The 13,317-nt window shown below is 41.6% G+C and overlaps 1 protein-coding gene across 2 annotated transcripts in view; it reads left to right on the forward strand.

Moving 5' to 3' along the window:
- Nucleotides 1–1,092: 1,092 nt before the first annotated feature.
- The window catches only part of ipo9 (importin 9), a 16,239-nt gene continuing 4,014 nt past the window's right edge, over nucleotides 1,093–13,317 (forward strand). The window contains exons 1-19 of one of the 2 annotated variants that reach the window (XM_034869957.1): nucleotides 1,093–1,399; nucleotides 3,515–3,576; nucleotides 3,783–3,869; nucleotides 3,990–4,191; nucleotides 4,639–4,727; nucleotides 5,000–5,086; nucleotides 5,459–5,578; nucleotides 6,505–6,605; nucleotides 6,978–7,036; nucleotides 7,153–7,304; nucleotides 7,402–7,500; nucleotides 8,590–8,696; nucleotides 9,276–9,415; nucleotides 9,622–9,787; nucleotides 10,035–10,261; nucleotides 10,563–10,711; nucleotides 10,911–11,039; nucleotides 11,824–12,099; nucleotides 12,401–12,567. In XM_034869957.1, coding sequence (XP_034725848.1) covers nucleotides 1,240–1,399; nucleotides 3,515–3,576; nucleotides 3,783–3,869; nucleotides 3,990–4,191; nucleotides 4,639–4,727; nucleotides 5,000–5,086; nucleotides 5,459–5,578; nucleotides 6,505–6,605; nucleotides 6,978–7,036; nucleotides 7,153–7,304; nucleotides 7,402–7,500; nucleotides 8,590–8,696; nucleotides 9,276–9,415; nucleotides 9,622–9,787; nucleotides 10,035–10,261; nucleotides 10,563–10,711; nucleotides 10,911–11,039; nucleotides 11,824–12,099; nucleotides 12,401–12,567 — 2,579 coding nt within the window. In that variant the 5' untranslated portion in view covers nucleotides 1,093–1,239. The remainder of the gene's footprint in view (nucleotides 1,400–3,514; nucleotides 3,577–3,782; nucleotides 3,870–3,989; nucleotides 4,192–4,638; nucleotides 4,728–4,999; nucleotides 5,087–5,458; nucleotides 5,579–6,504; nucleotides 6,606–6,977; nucleotides 7,037–7,152; nucleotides 7,305–7,401; nucleotides 7,501–8,589; nucleotides 8,697–9,275; nucleotides 9,416–9,621; nucleotides 9,788–10,034; nucleotides 10,262–10,562; nucleotides 10,712–10,910; nucleotides 11,040–11,823; nucleotides 12,100–12,400; nucleotides 12,568–13,317) is intronic. The other variant, XM_034869958.1, reaches the window with a different exon arrangement.

The raw sequence follows: 13,317 nt of genomic DNA on the forward strand, positions 1-13,317 counted from the left end.
GCAGGATAATCCAAAGGAAATACAATTTAGAACATTTTCAAAGGCTGTAGAACTGCACTTAATGCAGTGCTGCAAGCACATGGCAGTATCCACTCAGCAATTCAAGGTTTATTTAATGGCGTCCACACCAGATGGAGGAGTTTGAGGAAAACAATACAAGAAAATCAGATAAAAACTGATGCAATCTAGGCACATCCTCTGCTGCCCTCCAGTATTTACTCACATTCACAGCTCACAGACTTGAACAAAACTCAGCCAAGGTTCTCAGATGAGAACAGAGAGAGTACCTCTAAATCATCTAACTCTCAGGTGGCGTTCTTTGAAAATTAAAAAGCAAATGTGATTGCGTATAACAATACCTGCAGAAAAATGTAATGATAACAACGGTAGATATGCTGGTCTGTGATGATGCTCTCTAACTTACCAACATCAGTGGTGCAGAGATCTGTTGATGCCGATTGATCATACTGTTTGAGCCAGGTCACAGTGTGTTAAGGCTTCCATTTAAAATGGATGGAATGAAGGCAACGAGTAGCTACAGAGGGAGAGTTCAGGATTAGAGTTAACGACAACATTTCAATCCATTTGTGTGGTCATTGTTAACCTTTCTGCTGCCTTGGGTCAAATTTGACCCCTTTAAAAAATGTCTACATCTGAAATATGGGTTTCCTTTTAATCAAATTACCACAAAAAATGGTCTTAGCAAATACAATTGATCACTTTCATTCCTGACTAAACTCACCTGTAAGCTCCTCTTATCTTAACTATTAGTCAAAATAATTCAAAATCCCTTTATTTTTTTAACTCAAATATTAGGTACAATTCTATATAAATGAGGGTTGTTGACCATGAGTTCCAAAAAATGAGTGTAAAACTAGTAGTAAGGTGGTGTTAGAGAAAACTAGAAATAAAGTCTGAAAAAGGGAAGAAAATGTAAACATTTTGTCAGTTTTTGACCAGGAAGGACAACATTAGGGTTAATAAAAATCACTAGAAGAATGTGTCATAGTAAAAGACTGGCTCCAGAAGGGGGCAGCATTCCCCAACATTACGGATACCGGCTGCCATAAAACTCCAAAGAAGAAGAAGACAACGTTTGTGCTTCCTCCCGCAAAACCCCGCCTCCACGTTTCCATGCATTGGCGCGCTTCCCTTCAGGCTCCTGCTCTCTGCTCCTCCCCGGGTAGCTGTGGTGGTGGACTGATTCTGTAGCGGGCTACGGGTAAAAACACAGCAGGCATGAGTGCGGCGGGTAGTGCTCGGTCCGGTTCGGCCGCTGGCCCGGTACAGCAGGGACTAAAAGAGGCTCTAATCGAAACGCTGACGGCCATCCTGTCCCCGGTTCAAGAAGTGCGCGCCGCCGCGGAGGAGCAGATCAAAGTGCTGGAAGTGACAGAAGGTGAGTGGTAGACAATTTCTGAACGCTAGTTTGAGGGAGTTAACAGGGGCTAGCTATCCGGTGTTGTCACCGATTAACTGCGTGGGCCTTTACAGTCACCACGCGGGCAGCTGTTTGCTGCATTTACCAGTGCTGACTTTGGTTGTATGTTGCTAGGCTGAGAAGTAGCTAACAGTCGAAACGTTAGCCGGGAACTGTTTTGGCACCCGGGAGGCCATATTTTCAGAAGTTAGTGATGATGACCAAGTTAGCCTGAAAGCTTGTGAAAACGTGCTATCCTTTCCTGAGCTTCTAAGTGGTTTCCTTTCCGTGCTCTAACTGACGCGACTGAACAAGTCACAGCTAACCGTGCCAAAAGTGTTAATCGTTAACGTTAGCTCGTAAGTAAGTTACATTAAACACATGGCTGTGAGGACCCCGGCCTCAACAACACAGCAACAGGGTGGACACTAGCTAGTTTGTTCTTCTGCTCCAGTAAAACATTCAGTGAAGTTACCTTCTCTGGCCCGTTACTATGTGTGTTGGAAATTAGCTACCGGTAGTTAAGATAATGTCATATTGGAATATAACACAATTATAACACACAGTTCCTGGTCACGAGCGCATTGAAATCTGATAACGTCACTTGGAAACCGGGGAATGACAGCAACAGATATTCACAACCGTTAGCCACCTGAATAACTGTTTATTAAGGGTAACAACATTCATGTAACAACCGACTTCCAGACGTTACAGAAGTAATTCCACTATTGCTATGGCAACCCACGGGACGAATGCCCGACCTTCCCGCGAAGATGTCTCCCAGGGGTTTCTCCCGCGGATCTGGCTACATGCTGCCAGCCCCCAGCATCATCAGCACCATTAGGATGCATATTAAAGATGCATGCATCCATCCATACATACAAGTCCATTCTCCTGACTATAAGATATTCCTACCTTAGACATAAAAGTGCCTTACCTGACCATGTGCATTACTGCAGTTACTACCTCAAATGATCTTTCTTTTTCATGTTATGTGTGGATTGAGTTAAATAGAATGTTTCCCCCATGTGTTCATCCATCTATTGAATGATGGATGTATGAAAACTTAAATGTTAAATTATACCAGCATGGGGCACCTTTTGTCTCTGGTAATAATTATTTAAAGAAAATGTAAAAGTGTTAGGACCGAAGGTGTTAGAAAGCCCTGAAAAGACCTTTAGGCTAGAATAGTGTCATCTCTTATCACACTCTAAGAAATTAATCCAGTTAAGTATCCTGTGGTTGGCAAAAAAAACGTTGAACAATCGCTTTTCCTATTCTATTATTATTATTTAGTAGCAACTCAATTGGTCTATTTCAGTTATAATTGCCAATAAAATGGTTGTTAAAGGTCTCAACACAGTTTTTACTAGAATTTACAAGCACCTTGTACATAAACTGGTGATGGGTTGATGTATTTAAGTTTTTTTTTTAAATCTCAATTGGGGCAGATGGATACAGTACATAGTAGCTGTTGCTTATACTCCACTAGACTTTATATTATATGTCTTTTGATTCTCAGGTCACTGGTGAAAGGCTAATGGTGTACACTGCCTGTCGGTTGTACTGCAGTGTCACAGCGAGGCCACCCCTTTACGTTGGCCCCTCTCTAAGGCAGACGCTCTGTAGGATTGTCAGCACTAACATTGTCTTCTGGCGCCTGATGTCACTCTTAGTAAAACCCAGCGTGCTGGATCAGAGCTGAGGATGATGCTGATCCTAAACTGTATTTATCGCTCACACGCTGCATGCCTGTCAGTCCAGGTTCAAACCAGTGCGCTCTGTTACCTTTTGGATACAGTAGCTCATGGGTTGCAGTGTTGTTAGCCTTGGAACCAGTTAATACCACTGTTCACAACACAACAACATGCCTAGACATATGTCATATTTAATTCCAGGTAACAGGACAGGAATATACCGTTTAATGTCAAAGTAAAACAAATTTTTTATTGAAATAAAACTTTAACCCCTTCAAAATGACATGTATAAACACAAAACGTATTCAAGTTAGTATTGAGTGGAAGTATTTTTACCAGTGATTATAGTCTTGAGTCTGTTTACATTTATTCTTTTTTCAATATATTTATGTTGTAGAGTTTGGTGTCCATCTGGCAGAACTCACAGTGGATCCTCAGGGAGCGCTTGCAATCCGTCAGGTGAGTGAAAAAAACAGACATTTGCGGAGGAGCAAAGGATGTCAAGGCCACACAAATGCATGTAAAATAAAAGGTCCCAGTTATTGATTACGATTTGCATATGTGTTGTCCTAATTTTATCCCTATTCTTGTATACATGCACAACCTGTATTACTAATCTGCATCCTAACAAATATCTATAATATCTGTCTTGTTTGCTTTTGCAGTTGGCATCGGTCATCCTGAAGCAGTATGTGGAAACTCACTGGTGTTCCCAGTCAGAGAAATTCAGGCCTCCGGAAACTACAGATCAGGTAAACCACACTTCACCTTAAAAAAAACTTCTTTTGTCGGCATATGCCAATTTTTTTTAAGTTGGACTTCAGGGAGCTTTTTGAGCCAAATGTTGTCAAACTCCTGTCATCCCCTTCCAGGCTAAAGCCGCCATCAGGGAGCTGCTACCAAGCGGTCTGCGGGAGGCGATCAGCAAAGTCCGCTCCAGTGTCGCGTACGCCGTGTCGGCCATCGCCCACTGGGACTGGCCCGAGGCCTGGCCACAGCTGTTCACTCTGCTGATGGAGATGCTGGTCAGCGGTGAGGTCAATGCTGTACACGGGGCAATGAGGGTCCTTACAGGTATGTGTATATACACATAAAAACACTAAAGCTGTACTTATTTTTTATTTTATTTTATTTATTTATTTATTTTTAAGAATTCAGTGCTCATAGTAAAGCATTCATGAAAAAATACACTTTTTCCATGGGCAGAGACAGTGTTAATATTTAACATTAATAAGGATTTTAGCACAATAATCAGTGCCAAAAGATGAGTTTTTAAAAAGTCATGAAATATGCAAGTTGCATCCATCCAAACACCCCAACTGTCCTTCTGTCCGCCATCAACTTGCTTTTGCCAACCTGTCCAATTTTGTCTCTGTTCACTTTTAGCATCTTTTATTTCTGATTTCAACAGAAGTAATCACTTGAGGCAGAAATCCTCCTCCTGAAAAATAACAACACTAGGAACATGTGTTTTAAATGTCTGTTTGTTAATGTTACAATCTGTTGTCTGTTAATGTCCAGAGTTTACTCGGGAGGTGACGGATACACAGATGCCGCTAGTGGCTCCGGTCATTTTACCTGAAATGTACAAGATCTTCACCATGGCCGAGGTATTGCTACAACTCTATCAATACTGGTCAACAAGAGGGTTACTATTGGCATAATATAGTGTTTTTATTGAAAAAAAAACAGTAAAGCAGTAAAACAGTTGAATTTTCTTCAGGGATTTTTAGCTTTTTTATCTGAATGCAAGCATTTTGTCAACTACTAGTGGGAGTTGTACTGTACTATTTTTGTGTCACTGCTAATATCTTTAATTGTTCTGCAGTGGGTTTTGTCTGATAAGTTTCATCTTCCATTTAATGTCCCTTGACTGGCACAGGTGTACAGTATTCGTACCCGATCTAGAGCAGTGGAGATATTCACCACCTGTGCCAACCTCATCTGTGCTATTGAAGAGCTTGAGAAGGTGAGACAACAAGACATGTTATGATTTTCACCCAGATATTATATGCATGGTTCCATAATAAATTTAGTTTGAATTAATTATATAAAAGAAAATTTTAACTCTTCAGTAGAAGTCTTTTGTGTTGCAGTTGATAATTTACGTCAAAAGAGACAATTTTCTAAAAACTGATAGACAGTTTGAAGATTTATTTAAAACAGCATTGTGAAATTGCCCTTATGTTGTGTCACATTTTATTTTGTGTTTTCTACGGAAAGGAAGTGACATGCATGAATAGCTTGTTAATACTGTGTCTTTAATGTCACTGTTCTCTCTCTCTCTCTCTCTGTCTCTGTCTCTGTCTGTGTGTGTGTGTGTGTGTGTGTGTGTGTGTAGGGTGCAGCCAAAGCGTTGATCTTTCCCGTGGTGCAGCAGTTCACAGAAGCGTTTGTGCTGGCTCTGCAGATGCCTGACGGACCCTCGTCTGATAGCGGTCTTAAGATGGAAGTCCTCAAGGTGAGAGACTTAGTTAGTTGTTTTTAGTTGCCACGCGTGAGCCGAAAATATATATTTATTGTTTAATTAGCAATGCTGTCGGTTAAATGCGTTAATGGGCGTCCATTTTTTTTTGCAAGATTAACGTTCTTTTTGGCCTACCAAGCTTTGTAGTTCTTTCACATGCTGTTGCAACAAGTAGTAAAGTTAGAAAAAACTACAACACCACACCGGATCTAGCTAGACCGGAAACAAAACAACAAGCATGCCGTACACACTTGTTTGGGCTTGCGAGTCGGCCAAAGAGTAGTAACGTTACGTTATGAGTGGATGCCAATAAGATTTCTTTTTAAAAGTTGCCAAATGCTTCCATTGACAAGACCAAAGTGATCTGTGTGTTTTGTCGTTGTGAACTGAGCTATCATTGCGGCACGACCAGTCTGAAATACCACTTGATGGCCAAGCACACAGCTGATGAGAATTCTCCCCCACCCCCCTCGTCAAAGGGGGGTGTTTTCCCCCTTTTATTGATGGACAGTGTTACATTATGTGAGAGATTATTTGCTTCAAGTGAGAATGTTCCGTGTGAAATTGAATCCTACAGTAGGCTGTATTCCTATGTTGTTTTCAATAAAAAAAGCATTTGCACAAAGCCTTCCAAGCCATTTTTTCATGTTAAGAGCATTAAAATGAAAAAATAAATGGGACAAAAGTTACATTTAGAATACATAAACGTGTGGGATTAATTGCGTGTTAACTATGACATTAATTGCAATTAAATATTTTAATTGTTTGACAACACTTTTAATTTGTAATAAAATTTGCAGTTTGAATCATAAACTACAGTGTTTGTCGCATTGTATTTATTTACCCAAGACACAAGAGAAGTGGTTTGTAATTATTTAAAAATTGAGGTTTAAATCTGTCTTTCTTTGCCTCTCTCACAGGCAGTAACAGCGTTGGTGAAGAACTTCCCCAAACCCATGGTGTCCTCTATGCAGCAGATATTACCCATTGTTTGGAATACACTGACAGAAAGTGCAGCTTTATATCCTTTACCAAAACTACTTATTAGCTAATCATTTCTTACTGGGATAACCACTGCTGGCTGTGCTGTAAAATAATCATTTAGGCCAGTGAGTGAAAACTGCTTCATTTAATTTATTTATTGCAGAACATCTTCTCTAAACCACAAATTCACCGTATTAGCTGCTCATTCTCTTGCGTGGATGTGACCCGCTTACTCGGCAAGACCAAACCACTTTCATGTTGAGGAAAAAGTCTAAAAAATACGGCATTTTACAAAGACTGTAAATGTCATGCTTGACTGATATTTTCCAATTTAAACACACTAATTGAACTACATTTCAATTAAATTTAAAGCAATAAGAGCAAGGGCATTCCTTAACCACATGTTCACCTATGTGAGAACAGAAGTCAACTACACAGAGGAAGTGGATGACCCTGTAGACTCGGATGGTGAGCAGAAGGCTTTCACTGCTAACACGTAACATGTCTTTGAAAGTTTGCAGCCTTTCCATATTATGAATTCATCACTTTTTTAATCTTCTGATATGATTGGCTCATTTTCGCAGGTGAGGTTTTGGGATTTGAGAATCTGGTGTTCAGCATCTTTGAGTTTGTCCACACGCTGCTGGAGAACAACAAGCTCAAGAGCACAGTGAAGAAAGCCTTGCCCGAACTCATCTATTACGTCATCCTGTACATGCAGATCACTGAGGACCAGGTGAGGAATGAAATTAACACATGAGGGTGAAATGGCTGTTTGCATAGATTGAAGTATTGATGGCGACTCTCTGGTGTTTGCCCTCTGGTTCCTTTAGATTAAAGTGTGGACGGCGAACCCCCAGCAGTTTGTAGAGGATGAGGATGATGACACCTTCTCTTACTCTGTCAGGATCTCTGCTCAGGACCTGCTGCTGGTGAGATAAAAACCTACAATTCCCAACAAATCTGTGTGAAAAATGTGATGGACAAAATGCAACATTTTAAAGCCCAAATTAAACTAATTCCTTTGGTACATCTTGTGCTTTTTTTTGTGTGAAATCCCATCTTGTATAAATGTATAGCGGACTGAGTTTCCTTACAACCACCTTTAGGGCTCCTGCACATTGCCTGTGTGGTGTTTCTTTTGCGTGGCGCCCGCGTGGTGTTTTCTGTCTTCGCGCACCAGAAATGTGTCTGATGCGGCGCTGCTAGCCTTGTCTGTACACATGTATGTTCCTCATTAATAAAATTTCTGTGTTTGCACATATTTTGATATTTCATTTTGTATTGACAGGTGCAATATTTGAAATCGATTTAATAAAAAAAAATGTAGTACATTTATACCTGCATTTTTGTCAAAACCTAGAGACTTTCAAACATCAAAATGACATTTATTAAATGTATTTGTGTCAAAATGACATATAAACATCTTTTTGTATTCTATTTTGCCTGGAAACGCTTTCAACATGTTTGCGTGTCGCTTGAAAAATAGGCATCGGTCCTATTTCTAGCATGCACAGGTTTTTGGCCTGAGAAGTGCGTGTCACGCAATTACTGTGCAAGCTCACATGTGTTAACATGGGAACGGAAATAAAAACGCCACGCAGCTGACACGCTCACGCCACGCAGGCAGTGAGCAGGAGCCCTTAGAATGAAAAAGTATCTGAGGGTGCGTTTGGTCTCTCAGTCAGTCACTATTGACTGATCACTATATTTACAGTCTGGTCTAAAAATGCTTACTGTTTCTACACATAGTCCTGGAGAAACACACCTTCCCGCTCTCTTTTTTTGCTTGTAAAAATACATCTGATGCACCATGTGGACCTAGTCCTTGAAAACGACTGCAAACGGTTGTTTACGTTATGCAGAGTGATTTCTGTGGTGTTTGATTGTTGGAACACTGAGCAGTGTGGTCATGTATGTAAAACAGGGGTCATAAATGTACAGCACTGGGTGTTTCTTTGGCTCATCGGTCCACCCTGAGAGTGTGTATAATGATGGTAGCCTTTGACTTCTGCTTGCAGGCTGTTGCTGCAGAGTTTCAGAATGAGAGTGCAGCAGCGCTAGCAGCAGCAGCAACAAGACATCTCCAGGAGGCGGAACAGGCCAAAAACAGTGGCAATGAGCACTGGTGAGGATAGACTCAACACCAACACTTCTGACTCACTATCTGACTACATCTCAGTGTCTGGTTTAAAGCTTTAGTGCACAACTATTTTATATTGATGAACATTGGTTACATTAAAGCCATTGCCAAATGAGGGGCTACAATGCTAACTATGACTATAAGCGCCACAACACTCTGTATTTCTCAGTATGGCTATGTTTTAGAAAACATTGCAGTCCGGCAACTTTCCATGCAGAACGTAGAATGATGTGTTTTAGGGCATTGCCGAGGAAAGACAACAGCAGCGCTAACATTTGGAGCAAAGAGGACATAATCACCTCTTCTGAAGAATCCATGATGTTTAATTCTCTGTTCTCTGTTAGAGACTCTTTGGAGTAGGGGTGGGGGTGAGATCAGTGAAGGCTTGCGTCATGTGGCTGCTCCAACAGTGTTGTTGTAATTATTTAGAATTCCTCATGGGGGAGACAGAAACTATGCACTACAGCTTTAAGACTTTGTTGAATTTGAGCCCCATTCCTACTGTAATGTCTGCATACCTATGCTTTAAGTCAGAAAAGTAATTTCTCATATACATATATGCAGGTGGAAGATCCATGAAGCCTGCATGTTGGCCCTCGGCTCTGTCAAAACCATCATCACAGAGAATGTAAAGAACGGTCGTATCCAGTTTGACATGCATGGTTTCCTGGCTAGTGTCATTCTCGCTGACCTCAACTTGCCAGGTGAGTCCTAGACTGACCCTCAGAAGTGATCAACCACACGTCACAACTTTCTGAAGTGCATGGTGATTGTTTTCCATCCTCTTTAAGTGCCTAAACTCCTCAAAAGGAAGGAACTCAAAAAGAGCGATTTAACTATTCAATGCAAACGTCACAATATGAAATAGTTGTTCCTCTCTCTTACTTGTCTTCTCTCTTGTTCTGCTGAGCAGCGGCTTCTCCGTTCCTCCTCGGCCGGGCTCTGTGGGCGGCGAGTCGCTTCACGGCAGCCATGTCTCCTGAGCTCATCCAGCAGTTCCTCCAGGCCACCGTCAGCGGCCTTCACGACAGCCAGCCACCCTCCGTTCGCATCTCCGCGGTCAGGGCCATCTGGGGGTGAGCAAGCAGTGTTTTTAGCTGTGCTGACACCCAAAACCACAGTTTTTTTTGTTCTGAAATACTGAAAGCAGCAGAACTGAGTACACTTTATCTGTTTGGCTATTGAAAGGAATATCGTTACTGCGACATTCAACGTTATCACACATTTTTCTCATATCATGCAGCCCCAGGTACTAACTGATCACCACAATGTTGGGTGGATACTGTCTATTCATCAATGCCTACTATTCATGTCATTCTCCAGGTATTGTGATCAGCTGAAGCTGTCAGAGAGCACACACGTCCTTCAGCCTTTCCTCCCCAGCATCCTCGAGGGACTGGTCCAACTTGCCGCCCAGTTCAGCTCAGAGGTGCTCACCCTCGTCATGGAGACTCTGTGCATTGTCTGCACTGTCGACCCGGCCTTCACCACCAGCGCCGAGAACAAGATCTGCCCCCTCACCATTGCTATTTTCCTTAAATACAACAATGGTATTGCTCCTCTTACCACTTCCTCTATCAGACTTATACTCCTTTTTAACAATACTCTAAATTTCAACTTCCTTCTTAAGGTTATATCGAGGACACATAGATTGTTATGGAACTTGAATTTTTCCCAGCTTGTCTCTAATATTTGGACATTGATTATCTGGAATCCCTTTCTGTTAGCAAAATGTAGCGTTTTCTTTTTTAGATTTTCCAGAAAAGACGTAGACCGAGAGAGACGCATGGTTTTGATTTGTCTCCTATCAGTTGTCTGTTCTTTTTGCCGTATCACCTCTTATCTCCTCAGACCCTGTGGTGGCGTCCCTGGCTCAGGACATCTTCAAGGAACTGGCACAGATCGAAGGCTGCCAAGGCCCCATGCAGATGCGTCTCATTCCCACGCTGGTCAGCATCATGCAGGCTCCCTCCGACAAGATCCCCTCTGGACTCTGCGCTGTAAGTAGATACCGGCACCTTGATATTGTTATCTGATATCATATTATATTATCTGAAACTTCAATTTACCTAGATATGGCACCTTTTGAAAATGACCAAACAGAAAAAGTTCTGCTTTGCAATGTTGTCATCAGTTTTTTTACCACTCAGATTCGTAACAGAAAATTAAACTTTTGCTCCTTCTCTGTCTGCACCACAGACGTCCATCGACATCCTGACCACAGTTGTCCGAAACTCCAAACCTCCTCTCTCAGAGATGCTGGTGTGCCAGGCATTCCCTGTGGTGGCACAGTGCACCTTACGCACTGATGACAACACGATAATGCAGGTGATTCCAATTAAGATACAAGCACATTACTGCACCAGGAGAACAGTGATGTTATCCAGCAAATGTCATGAGCTCCTTCTCAGTAGAAATACCAAAATCAATTAAACTTGGTGACCTAACATTTATTTTCATTACAAAGACTTGCTTTGAATAGAAAATATAAAGGATACATTTTACATATTATCGGTGCGGATTAAAAACTATAGTAGGTGACAACACCGCTCTCTTCTCATGAGAGTTTCTGCAGGGTCTTAAAAAGTCTAACATTTCAAAATCAAAATTTAAGGGCCTGAAAAGTCTTAAATATGCTGGAGTATTGTGTTCTAGGTCTTACATAAATGTAAAATAGTCTTAATGTTCCCACATCAATGTAATGATACCTCCAATGCTCATTGAAATTTCCCCGCAGCGTTTTTTTTTTTTTTTAGTTCTGTGGTGTTGTAAATCTTTCTTTCCCTATTCAATAAATAATTGGCTGTACTACAAATGAGACCAACATGCAATTTGTATTACAGCCAATCAGCTTTTTCTGTTACTATTGCGAGATTCTCTCAGATTGTACCACTGACTTAAAATGGATTTTCTTCTTCAGATATGTGAAAGTGTAAGTTTAGCGATACTTGCCTTGGAAAAAATGTTTCAGACAATGTTTGTTTTTTCTTTGTCGCAAAATAGATCTTAGATTTCATTCATAATGGTCTTGAAAAGGTCTTAAAAACTGACTTGGTAAAACCTGGAGAAACCCTGTCTCATGCTCCTTCATCATTTTCCTTCCCCACTCTAGAACGGAGGTGAGTGTCTGCGGGCGTACGTCTCTGTCTCCCTCGAGCAGATCGCTCAGTGGAGGGACGAGCAGGGGCACAGCGGCCTCTGGTACGTCATGCAGGTGGTCAACCAGCTACTGGACCCCCGCACCTCCGAGTTCACAGCCGCCTTCGTCGGCAGGTTGGTGTCCACTCTGATCTCTCGGGCAGGAACCCAGCTGGGGGAACAGCTGGACCAGATCCTCCGAGCAATTCTGAGCAAGATGCAGCAAGCTGAGACGCTGAGTGTGATGCAGGTAGGGGCAAGATGTTGATGTGTGTAGGCCTGGGCCGGTTACCCGTTTCAAGGTAGATAAAAAAAAAAAAGGTTTTAGAAAAAGTTAAGGTTTCAAAACCACTTAAATATTCCATCATACCGTTCCTAAGTTATGTTTAAAAATGACTTGACATTGTGTTCAATGGAGTGAAGGTTATCATACCGTCAGAATCTCATGGCGGCCCATGCCTAGATGTGTGGCTGTTACTTCACCAATAGACTGAACCATCAAAACCTGTTCCTGATGTGTTTAATAACCGTGTCATTATTTTGTCCTTTAGTCTCTGATCATGGTGTTCGGTCACCTGGTTCACTCCCAGCTGGAGCCTCTGTTGGAGTTCCTGTGTAGTCTGCCCGGCCCGACCGGGAAGCCTGCCCTGGAGTTCGTCATGACAGAGTGGATGAGCAGGCAGCACCTCTTCTACGGACAGTATGAGGGGAAAGTCAGGTCAGACAGCACTTCCATTTATCATTTATATTTACAAGTAATTGTTTTTACAATATTTGTAAATTGCAGATCCATAAATGAGGCCCTGTTTACACGTACAGTACATGGTTATTTTGAAAAACTGAGACATTTCCCTTTGCTGTGCCCTTTGTATACACACAAACGGAGAATTTGCCTCGGAAAACGAGTCTTTCTAAAAAATCCGGCCAGAGTGGAGATTTTGGAAACCTTTGTTTGCATGTAAACTGAGAGAAACCGGTTTAAACAGTTAAGGAAGAGAAGAGAGACAAAGTGATTTGTTTCCGCTATTTTCAGGATTCTAATTAGCTAACATAGGCTTGAGCTTCACGTTACACTGCCATCTACAGGTTTGGCATGCTCTGGACACATGGCCGGATATTTTCATAAATGAACATTTCAACCTCTCGGTTATCAAACATAACACTGTGCAAAGCTGTCAGTTTTCAGAAAAGTGTTCAGTTCCGCATACATACACACACACACACACACACACACACACACACACACACACATATATATATGTATATATATACACATACATATATACACATTGTATATGCCACCAAGATAGAACCTCCAGCCAAAGATTGTTTATAAGCTGCAGTCCATCACTGTTGCAAAACTGAGAATCAGTTAATCACTCCCACTTGACGCTGTGATTGGCCAGCTGTGTGTTAGCTGGGTTTGAACGTCACTCTCTCTCTGGTTCTCTTTGTCTCATTCTTAAAA

Source organism: Etheostoma cragini, chromosome 4 (genome assembly GCF_013103735.1).
Source record: "Etheostoma cragini isolate CJK2018 chromosome 4, CSU_Ecrag_1.0, whole genome shotgun sequence".
Classification (NCBI taxonomy): Eukaryota; Metazoa; Chordata; class Actinopteri; order Perciformes; family Percidae; genus Etheostoma; species Etheostoma cragini.